This window comes from Equus asinus, chromosome 4, assembly GCF_041296235.1.
Source record: "Equus asinus isolate D_3611 breed Donkey chromosome 4, EquAss-T2T_v2, whole genome shotgun sequence".
In the NCBI taxonomy this organism is placed as follows: Eukaryota; Metazoa; Chordata; class Mammalia; order Perissodactyla; family Equidae; genus Equus; species Equus asinus.
In genome coordinates this window covers 107,888,974-107,900,990 of record NC_091793.1, presented here as the reverse complement: position 1 = coordinate 107,900,990, position 12,017 = coordinate 107,888,974, and the positions used below count along the sequence as shown (strand labels likewise).

General features: G+C 40.5%; 1 protein-coding gene across 2 annotated transcripts in view; it reads left to right on the top strand.

The window, feature by feature from the left end:
- Positions 1-12,017, top strand: part of STK39 (serine/threonine kinase 39) — a 277,406-nt gene that overhangs the window by 100,557 nt on the left and 164,832 nt on the right. For both annotated transcript variants that reach the window (XM_044768762.2, XM_044768759.2), the window contains exons 9-10: positions 6,408-6,456; positions 6,560-6,625. In XM_044768762.2, coding sequence (XP_044624697.1) covers positions 6,408-6,456; positions 6,560-6,625 — 115 coding nt within the window. The remainder of the gene's footprint in view (positions 1-6,407; positions 6,457-6,559; positions 6,626-12,017) is intronic.

The following is a 12,017-nucleotide window of genomic DNA, read 5'->3' as shown; positions in this document are numbered from 1 at the left end:
CACAATATGTTCCTTTAGGTGATTTGTAATTTGGTCAAAATAGATTAGATCGTCATACATTATATTTAACAAACCATCCTTGTTTCTTAATCCTGAAAGTCTTATTTATTATATGAGCTCAAATAGCAGGTTCCCACCACCCCACTAAAAAAATAAAAAATCTGTTAGAAAAGAGCCATACGCCATATATTTGAATTTTTACAAAGTCTTTCCCTCAGAGTACTCTCTTAGTAACATTATTGATCCACAAAGTATTACTAGTTTAAGGACTTCTTTTAGATATTTTCTCTATAAAATAATCTATTCTCACTACTGTGCAGTTGTCCTCTATAACAGACAGCGGTGCGCGGACTTCCCAGGTGACTCCTATCTCTTAATGAAAAGACGTGAATGTGGGGAGTTTGGGGAAAAAAAGATTTATGAGACATGAGAATGGAAAAAAAGCAATATTGTTGAATTATTTATTATATAGGAGGCAATTTTAAAATATATATTCATTGCTGAAATAATAAGTAAACATTTGATTGCAGCACAATTCTGAGAGAAACCATAAATATTTCCTGTCCTCTCTGCCTTTGCTTCTGCTGTCAAAGGGCGTTTCCTTTTCCTGCCTCTCCCTCCCACCTGTCTTTCAACACTTAGTTCAAAGGCCCTATCTTCTTAGAAGTTAGATACATCTGGGTGAGATTGCTAGTCTACCTTATCATCATCTGCATGATTTAGTTTCATTGTCTGTAAAATGGGTCTAATAACACCTGCTTCATGGGATGGAGTGAGATAATGCCCTTAAAGCAGATAGCACAGTGCCTAAGGGTTCCTAACTACTCAGGAAATTGAGATTGCATTCCTTGTCTTCCTTTTTGTCCCCTGACCCAGTGGAGTTATCCCAACTATTAGTTTTCCTACAGCATGTTGAGGATATGTCTTCTGTAGCACTTATCACACTGTGTACATTTATTGACTTACACATTCAATTTCCTCATGAGTTTGTTTTTTAGAAAGGGAACGTGTGCCACATATGTTTATATTCACAGTGTGTGGTCTGTATTACATACTCAGTAGTATTTCTTGAACAACTGGAGATGGTTGGGAGCTTGCAATTTGGGGATGATTTGGACCCATTGAAAAGAGTTTAAAAAACAAACCAGATTTGAGAGGGTTGAGGAGTGAATGCAAGATTTTTAATAATTTATATTTATTTCTGTTGCCTACATAGAGATCATCTACTTATAATCTGAAAGTAGTTGACTGGTATCAAAGCCCTGGTATTGCAGAGTACCTTTTTAGCAATGAATGAAAAAATTACCATAGGGGGACAGTGACCAGGATAGATTCAGTTCTATGCAGGAGCTCTCAGGCTAGCTGAGAAGGGGCCGTGTTTTCTTTCAATCTTGAGAGCTCATGGAATTTTCCTAATACAAGAAAGCTGGGGTGTTTGGGCTGTTTGCCTCATCTAAGTCTGTGCTCTGCCTTGGCATAGACAAAGAATTGCTTATATTTGCATAGCAGAACATTTTGCTATTTCTTAAAAAAATGAGCCTTAATCTTGTAGATTACATGCTTCATAGGGATGGCAGCTATAACAGGAACCAGCGTTTTCTTTGAGCAACAAGGGGGTGGATGTTTCATAGGTAAATCCATTAGAAATGCATAAAATTTGAATATTTCTTTTGGTGGGAGGGGTGGGGTAAAAAAAGCCACTCTGCCTGAGGTCAGTGAGCTGTGAGAAATTATGATGCAAATTGTTAGAACTACTTAAACTGTATCATATTCATCCTGAATCCTTTGAAAATTATTTTAAGTCTCAGTGGACTTTGGTTCATCCATATGTATTAACTGAATCCTTTAAGAGGTTTTCTTCTGAGAATGTTGGTGCTTGCAGACTGCTTCGTTGTTTTTAAGGATTTAAAATTGAATCATCGTTCAAAATCTGGACCATCATTTTAGTTGCCAGTATAGCATTTTAGCATTTCTCGTAAGGCAGTGTTTGTCTTTATATTACCTTGTATTGCTTGGTGCTTGTTAGTGGCCGTGGAAGACATAAGTGCTTGCAGAATTCTTTCTCCTGTAGTGCTCAGCTAAGTGGCAGGTGCCACTGACGATGCCACATTAACCCTACCCTGGTAGTTGCTATAGCATAAAACTGAAACAAACAAAACACACAAAAAATTAACATCAGATGGGCAGCATGCACGTCAGCTTTTCTCATACCTTCTATCACGTTCTTCCCTCCCTCATTCTCCCTGTTGTTTCCAGTTCCATTTTTCCATACTTTCTGATTTTTTGATGGGAAAGATTGTCCCTGAGCTAACATCTGTGCCACTCTTCCACTACTTTTGGGATGCCACCATGGCGTGGCTTGATGAGTGGCATGTAGGTCCGTGCCTGGGATCCAAACCCGTGAACCCCTGGCCACCATCGGGGAACGTGTGAACCTAACCAGTATGCCACTAGGCTCTCCCCTTCCATACTTTCTTATGGAGATGGTTTGACACGTGTAGGATTCTACTCCAAAGCACAAAAAGAATCTGCTATTTAGTTCTTCTCTGCATAGAGTAGAAATTACTTACTATTTAACATAAATATTAAGCCTATTAAAAAAAGGAATGTGGCTTCTTTAAACCATTTCTCATTTCTTGCACCATTGTGTTTTTGTATTTACTGATGAAGACTAAGAGTAGAGTGCAGAGAAAGGAGTTTTCTCTGCAGCATGCTTTTCCTCTTTGCAGTTTTGGTTACTGTAGAAATGACCTTACTGGGGAAGGGAAAGTATTTTCCTAGCCCTGTATCTCAAGGCATGTCTGGCATTTCTCACCCTTCTCTCTACATTGGTCCTTCATGTGACCCTTAGTGTGCAGAAGAAGAATGGGGGGTGCAGAGGAGAGAGGGAAGAATTTTGGCTTTCCACCTCAGTATCTCCACTGTGTACCTCTTTCTTGTTTTCTGTTAGCATGGTCTTATTTTCATTACGTTATTCACCTATTCCCTACTATATTGAACAGATGCTTAGAATTTGGTGCTGACTAAATCTAGCTCCAGGAGTTGTGGTTCTGTGTCCAAATGTCTAGTAGCATCACTTTTACCCCGTATTTGATATTACTATGAAATAGAGCTATAGCAGTTTTCTGGTCTGTGTTAGGCATTGGGGATATAAACAATGAATACCGTGAGGACCCTGTCTTGGAAGGGCTTATAACCCAGTGGGGTGAAGGTGGGGAAACATAGGAATGATCATTACAGAATGGGAGCGTGGGTAGATTGGTGTGTGAGCACCGAGTAGGGAGCAATGAATTCTACTTGGAAGAGCTAGGAGAAGCATCTCTGAAGACGGATGACATTTAAATAGGTTCTCGACTGATGAGCAAGGATGTGCCAGTTGGTTACAAAAAATTCTGAAGCAAGAAAACCGGTGTGTGCTTTGTCATGAAAGAGCAAGAGATGAGTGAGAACATCATTGTAGCTGGAGGATACAGTTCACGTAGGGTGTTATGGGAAATGAGCTGAAGGAGTCAGGATTCAGGCCACTGAAATCCATGAGGATGGATAAGAAATTGTGTTTTTTTAGAAGCTGACACGAGAGCAGTGTGGATGATGGGTTGGAATGAGGAAGAGAGAAGTGGCAGAGAGATTAGCAGGGAGGCTGTATAACTCTATTGGCCAGAGGTGACAGGGGTTTCAACCAAAACAGTGGCCTTAAGTTCCTTAATCATCTTAATTTTCTTTTCACTTTTTAAAAACTAAATCCAAGTTATTTTGTTTGCCTCTTGGTTTTTAAAATTTTGTTTCATGATGTGAGGTACCAGACATGCTCAGTCCATCGTGTAATATGCTCTCTCTACAGCCCACCACTTCTACCCAAACACAATTCAAGTGTTCGAATGTTCTGACATCCCTCTGACAGTCTAACAGCACGTTCTAACTCTTATCTGCTAGATTGTAAGTTGCCGAGGGTAGTATTTATGTCTGTTGTATTTACCATGGTGTGCCTAGCACCTAGTGTAATGCCTGACAAATAGTAGATGCTCAAAAAATATTTACCGAGAGAATAAAAGGATGAATTTGGAGTCTGTGGAGGCCGGAAGCATTGCCGATGATCAGTAAGAGTGTATATTGAAATAACAGCCAAAGTTAAATCACATAAAAGAATAGTATCATTTTTAGTTCTAGTGTCTGGTTAACAAGGTACAAGTTCATGATTTTGAACCAGTTTACCAAGGACTATTGCAGACAAAATGGGAAACGCGGCCCACCTGTAGTTTAGACCTTTACTTAAAGCAATTAGCACTTAGTGGCTGTTTTTTGAGGTGGATATGGCGAGTCGGGTTTCTTTGTTAGAAACCTGTTAAGCAGTGTTCTACTTGAAATTGAGAAAAAGAGCAATAACCATTTAAGTCGAAAATTTCTTTGCCCAGGAATACAGTTTATGGCCCCTGTAGACTTGCACTGTTTGTACGCCGGTGTGCTTATCGTTTCCGAATTCCTTTACGGGCTTGGGTTTGGTTCCTGGAAACATTTTAGTGGAGCTTCCTGCTTCTAAAGCAGTGGTTTCCAATCTTTTCAAGCGTGAGGACTCCTTTTAAACGTGCACCCCCATCAACATTATACTATTTGTCCCTTTGGTAATCATTGCCCGAGAGAATTCCTAATGATATTCAGTAATGGGCTCCTCCCTCCCAATTCTTTTATTATCAGAAGTTTAAGTGTGTCTGTTTACCTGCATTTTATTTGCTGAACAGTTTGAAAGTAATAGACTTAAGACTTCAACTTGCATTCCCCACAAGTAGAGACCTGTTCCTACATAACCACGATACTTTTCCACACCTAAGGAAATGAACAGTAACTTCCTGAAATGGTCTAATACCCAGCATATTCACATATCTGTAAAGATTTCCAAATGTCTTTCGTAGCTTCTCCCCCTTCCCTTTCAACACAGGATTCAGCCAAGGGTCACGAGTTACATTTGGTTTTACGTTTCTTTAGTTCCGTTTTAATCCAGAATAGTCGCCTCACATCTCCCCTTTTCCTCCATGACACTGGCTTCTTGATGAGATCAGGTCAGTTGTCTTGCTGACTGTCCTATACTCTAGATTTGTCAGATTCTTTCCACATAATTGCTTTTTTCAGAAGGAACTATTGATGAAGGAAGCTCTTCTTTATGGGGGAACACCACTTAATAAACATAGAAGGAGTGATAGAAGTAGGAAATCAGTATTCTGCCACCTCCTATGAAGTAATTATTTAAGGCAAAGATGCGAAAACCAGGGGCCAGCCCCGTGGCCTAGTGGTTAAGTTCTTGCGCTCTGCTTCGGCAGCCCAGGGTTTCGCCGGTTCAGATCCTGGGCGTGGACATGGCACTGCTCGTCAGGCCATGCTGAGGCAGCATCCCACATGCCACAACTAGAAGGACCCACAAGTAAAAATACACAACTATGTACCGGGGGGGCTTTGGGAGAAAAAGGAAAAATAAAATCTTTAAAAAAAAAGAAAAAAGATGCTAAAACCATTAGGTGAAAGGTTTTGGGAACGTGGTACTTATGCAATTCCAAAGTATTACCCAACAGAGTACTTGCCAGGTGCAGGGGGGACAACATACCTTTGCAATGGAGAGATCTTGGGCATGGGGGCCAAGCGGTTAAACTGAGCATCACTCCCAGTGAAATAACCGAACATTGTGTTCCTCTGATGTGCTGTAGCAACAAGTGCCTGGCGTCATCTATGAAGTATTCTTCCCCCAGATGCTTGATTCAGCCTGGTCAGGCTGTCAGGTCTAACTTTCAGTTTCTAGGAAATCTAGGATAGAGATATAAGTTAATTGACCCCATGAGAAAAAAAAAAGGACCAATCTGGTAATGCTTGTAAATGAATTTGCATTTTATTAATCACCGTCACATTTACCCTCCCCTGAAAACCAGTAGTCCATGTCCACTTGAGACAGGGTTACTCAGTGGGCACACAGAGCTTGCACACGTGCTGTATGAACCCCCTTGGCGGTAACTGCCGCTGTTAGGAAATCGTGGAACACTGTGGACTGTGGTTCCTTTGACAGGGTGGTATTGCAGCTTATATGGTTTCTTAATAAATATAGGAATTTAGCTCACAGATGTGTCAGTCTGCCACCTTTTAGAAACACTGAATTCACTTAGTGAAGTGTAAGGGATGGAAAATTGATCATGCCCCTAAATATTTAACTTAACAGGAGTTTATATGTTTTGCAGTGGAGGTGTTTGGAAAGAACTGGAGAATTGGCACTCTTTTATTTGGTGCCGGCTTATGATTAATTTAGTTTCTGGTTTTGCTATTCCCATAACTGGTCTTCCAGATATACTCTAGGATTAATTTGTTTCATCAAGGCAGTGTATTTATTGAGTGGTCATTGTTTCAACTCTAATTTATTATTGCTCTTTCAGGCCCACAGCCGCAGAACTTTTAAAATGCAAATTCTTCCAGAAAGCCAAGGTAACATGCTTAAAAACCCAAGTAAACCTGCTATTTTTGAAATCGCTTTGAAATTCTGTGTATCATGTTTGATGTTCAACTGTTGGGAATATTTGTTTTGCAGAACAGAGAGTACCTGATTGAGAAGCTGCTTACGAGAACACCAGACATAGCCCAAAGAGCCAAAAAGGTAAGTGCCAGCAGCCCTGGGGACCCAGCAGGAGCCACTCCCCACCCAGGGACATGAAGCCCATGGAAAAATAGGAAAAAGATTTCCACACGCTCAGGATGTGTTATTTAGAGGTTATCTGATTAGCGATTACTCAGATAACTGCATTTTGCCATTTGGTTATCTCAGCTTGCTGTGATGTGTTTGCGTGTGGAAACAATGTGAAACTCCACTGATTTCACTTTGCCATTTATCAGCTTTGCTTAAAGAAAGTCAGAGGGGAGGGGATTGTGATGAGGGTTAAACACGGGAGAGAGGAAATATCCTTGGAATGTCTCTCCTTTGGATTTTGCAGAAGAGGAACAGTCATTTTTAAGCAATTTGAAATAATACAATGAAAAACAAAACTTGTTTTTAATGGTTGTTTTGAATATCTATGTGATATAGGTTCTTTCCTTATTAAAGACTTCCCTTTTGTAGTCTACCTTATGTTAACTAAACTATGTTACTGATTACCTGACAAACGTTCCATTCTAGGTTTTGAATTTTTAAAATGGTATATGTATGAGTGTGTTTATTTATGTATTTATCCAGAGTTTTATTTATTTGTAATTACTTATTTCCTTATGGTATGAAACCTAACAAAATTTAACCTCTTGTTTGGTTTAATTTGGTTTTAAGATTACATTAGATATTTATAATTAAATATATTTATGTCGTCACAGATTTACAAAGGGAGGTCCTTTTTTCTTCTTTTTTATAGTTAATAGTTATAGGGAAAGCTGATATGAATCTGAGTTGTCTGCTCTGTAAATAAAATTGGCAAAGAAATATGCCTGAGAGATTGCATCTCCTCATGCTGAGGCATGAGTAACTTTGAATGTTAACTTCCAGACATTACCTTTTCTAAAACATTCTGTATGAAATACATTTAGCTGATGCTTTAGAATTGTTTGAAACATTTTAAAGTAAGACTTTGAGAAATGACCCACTGTGTACAGGTATCTGAGCACCTCTCCTGGACCAGCAGAATTCGTTGGGGTGGGCTGGGGTCTGGGCTGTGGGCCTCGGCTAGGGATGGGGCATGCTGTGTTGACTTCAGAGACCTACCTGAGCCAAGGTGGGTCTGTGGGACATCTCTGATGGAAAAGTGAAGTTTGGCAGATGGTCCATCAGTGGCACATCTCAAGGGACAGCACAGAGAAACTAAAGCTTCAGTTTGAAGCAACAGGAAGCAGAAGCGCCCGACAAGAGTTTGAGAGCTCCATGCAGGAGGCTGAAGGAGGAGCCTGGAAAGATTCCCTGGGGTGTTGGAGTCTAGCATGGGTTTTTTTGTTGTTGTTGTTTTTGTTTTTTTGAAGAAGATTAGCCCTGAGCTAATTATTGCCAATCCTCCTCTTTTTGCTGAGGAAGACTGGCCCTGAGCTAACATCCATGCCCATCTTCCTCTACTTTATACGTGGGATGCCTACCACAGCATGGCTTTTGCCAAGCGGTGCCATGTCCGCACCCGGGATCCGAACCGCGGAACCCCTCGCCGCTGAGAAGTGGAATGTGCGCACTTAACCGCTGCGCCAATGGGCCGGCCCCTAGCATGGAGTCTTTTGATCAGATATCTAAAATGTCAGCCAGAGTTGAAGAAAGCTGTTAGAAAGCCATTGGCTTGTACAGTATGTGTCCCCAAAGAATATATATGTTTTTGTCTCTGCTTCTTTTGTTAGAAGTTTCATCTGATCTCATCCCGTAGCTATTCCCAGAAGGGGGTTTTCCCAGGCCTCCTTTATCTCCAGAGCTTAAGCTTCACACCTCCAGCTCCTTGTCCGGTGGCCCAGCAGCCTCTCAAGAGCAGTGTTCCAGATGGTTCGACTTCCCTCCCAACCTCATCTTCCTGTGCTCTGTGTTTCTTCGTGAGTTTCCCCGACCTCAGACACTGGGATTATTTTTATATTTGAGACCTCCTTCCCCCTCTATCCCCCGCTAATCCCTCTCTGAGTCCTCCCCATACTTCCCTCTGCAACATTGCTCGGAGCGTTTTCCTCCTGCTTTTAACTGAACAATTGCAGTAAATTTCTAATTGTTCTCCCTCATTCTTCCTATCTCTTTTTTTTTAGACACTACTACAAGATTAACTTTCTGATCATGTCACTTAATTGCTCAAAAGTGGTTCCCAAAGTTAAACAAAAACAAGAGCAAATAAATGAAAGAAAAAACTTCCTATCAAATAAGGCCAAGCTCCTTAGCCTTGAACTCATGGCACCATTGCAACTTCCAGTCTTATGTTCTAAACTCCACCTGTAGTTCTCACTACGTAACCCACACTTTCCTTTGAGACTTCCATCAATCTGAGAAAATGAAGAATCTGTTCACACTCTGACTTTATTTTCTTCCTTTAAAAAAAAAAGTTATTTATTACATATTAGTGTGCTGTGCATTCCAGATCCCATTTTGCATGTATCTTAAACAAGAAGCAGCTAGAGTTTTGGGAGATGTGATTATAAACCATGTCTTCTGCCGTTTACTTGCTCTTAGATTTTAGACTTGAAACTCAGAGCTTGTTTTGTCATCTATCCCTTCAAATGGAGAATGGCCCCAGATCTCAGAGTCACACAGAGGAGTAAAAGGAGACTGTAAATTAGTTCTTTAAACATCTTGTAGAAAAGAGAGTGGCCATGGTATCGTTATTCTGCCTCTCTAGCTTCATTCGGGTGGCTGTTCTCCTGTGACAATTCTCATTTTAAAGTACACTTTGGTCATCAGCTATACTCCCTTCTTGCCTGCGGGTTCTGTGGCAGGTGCGCTGACCAGAACGACATCCATCACAGTGCTTGTCTTGTTTACAGTAAGTGCCCGCACATGTTTGCTGACTCAGTGGACACATATGCTTGAGTGTACCAAGGAAGGGCCATCTGAGACTCTGTTGTTCCCTCACTTGTACCACCAAAACGCTTGTTCCTGGGATTCCTGTTAGTGGTGGATGAGCCTCCCTCCCTCCCTCTCTGGGGCTCGTGATATGGGTAAGCAACCATGCTGTTCCTTATTTGAAACTTCTCATGCGGCCTTGGGCACCAGAAAGTAAATATTATTTTAATAACCCTGCTTTGAAAGCCTTTATTGTAGGATGTCTTTGCTTGTCTTAGGTTCCCAGGGTGTTTAAGTACATTTAGTGTAAAAGTTGGTACAGGGGAGTCTCTGGTGTTATTTGTGTTATTCGTTTTTGGACCTCTCTTTATTGACATCTGCTCAGCTCCTTCCTTTCCTGTTTGCTGTGGTGCCTCTGAGTTGATCGTGCTCTAGTTTCCTGGTGTAGATTTGTTCCTCAGATGCTGCTTGTTGATGCTGGTCCTTTGATTTGTGTCTCCTCGGTTTGTTGTTTTTAAAATAGAAACAGACAGTCTGTTGATATACCAGTGTTTACATGACAACTAGGCCTATTGACCAAGCTCTGGACATTTATGCAAGCGTGTTGGTTTGAATTGTGGTGTCATAAACAATAGTCTCTGCTTCTTCCTCCCTTATGGTAACCAAAATTAAGAGAGATTTTTCAATATGTATTTTTCTTTTTTGTGAATAATTCTCATATTTAAAATAGAGAGGGGCTGGTGTTGTAGCTGCTCTCAGGAAGTCCCATGGAGCCCACCACGCTCTCCTTTGGCATGAGAGCCAGGGGCCTATCATGTTCATGTTTGGGTGGAATGTGAAGTGTTAGTTGGGAGCCACACAATTCCATGTGGGTAGGTGGTCTTGTCTTTCTCCAGACTGACTCCTCTAAATCAGGAAAAAAATATAAAAAATTAGAAACAGGCCAATGTGGCTTCCCTGGTAGTTTAGTGATGTAAAATGATTTTTTTGTGTGTGTGGTAATTGCAGAAACTAGGGATATTTGTTTTCTTCCTGGAGACAGAGTATTTGGTCTGCTCTCGGTTCTTTTCCGACAGACAGTGTTGTTTAGGGATCATCTTGATTTTCTTTTGCTCTAATTTTTCTGTCTGTGAAATGGAAGTTCTGTCTGACCCCAGCTATGTGGTGAAGGGTGATTTGATGTTCCTGGACCACAAGATGCTCTGTAAACTGTAAATGAAAACATGCTAATAATGACCCACAACAAGAGGGTTAAGTGCAGCTGTGTACCTTCTTTTCAACTTTTCACTTATCCTTGTGCATGAGAAGAAAAGCCTTCATAGCCATTATTCCTTCCCATGTGACTTTCTAGGGGCCTGTCTCCAGCCATCTTTTGGGATTTGAAAGCTTGACCACGTAGTGTTCCACCATTTACTCTACTGGAGTTACTGGGTGCGGAGGAGTGTAAATCATTGGAATAAAATTGAATGCCGATGCTTGGGGCCGTGTGCATTTTCTGTGGGAGCATCTAGGCATCAGAGTTGGCTGATGTCTCCACTTTGTGTTAGTGATATGAACTTGAGTCACCACATCCATGCTGGTAGTCATATACCGTCTGTGGCTAAAACCCACCTGTGGCAGGACAGGGCAAAGGGTTAGTAGGTACATAGATGTCTGAACACCAACTGCTTAGCCAAAAAGCGTATTGGCTAGAGAAGGGATGAGGTGGGGAAATGTAAGACACAGTTCTTTTTATTGTGGTTGCCTGTGTTTTCGTGGGAAGTAGACTCACAAGAGGATATTTGGTTAAATGTTCTTAATCATGAAATTGAGAAGTTAGAAATGGTATTCATTATCAGAAGGAGGAAAGGGTTATTGTATCACTGCTACCTTTGCGTGGAACCACTGTGAATTGGAAAGACTAGGACAATATTTGTGGATCCCGGAATTTCTTATATCAGGCTGTCAGACTGGTTTCTTATTAAGGACCCAAGGTGTTGGCTTCATTTGATCCTTCTGTGTGCTTAAGAATAAATAGGTAGGAATATTGCAATTCACATTTACTGAATATGTATTCATAATTTGTCCTTTCTGTTTTTGCTTTTTATTTTGAAATAACTTCAGACTTACAATAAAGTTGCAAAAATAGTACAAAAAATTTCTGTAGATATTCTCTTTCTCACTCTTTCTTTTAAAGTATTTCAAAATTGTAGACATGATGCCCTTCATCTTTAAATATACTTCAGCATATTTCCTAAAAACAACATTCTCTTACATAACAGTGTAATTATCAAAATCAGGAAATTAACATTGACACAATACTATTATTTAATTTTCAAATCTTATGCAAATTTTGCCACTACTCATTTATCTGGTCCAGGATCCAACCTAGAATCATTTAGTTGTTATGTCTTCATTGGTCTCCTTTAAGCTGGAATATTCTTTCTTTTTCTTTCACAATTGTGACACTTTTGATGAGTCCAGATTGGTTATTTTGTTGAATGATCCTCAGTTTGGGTTTGTCTGATGTTTCTTCACGATCAGATTCAGTTTTTGCGTGTTTTGACAGGAACAC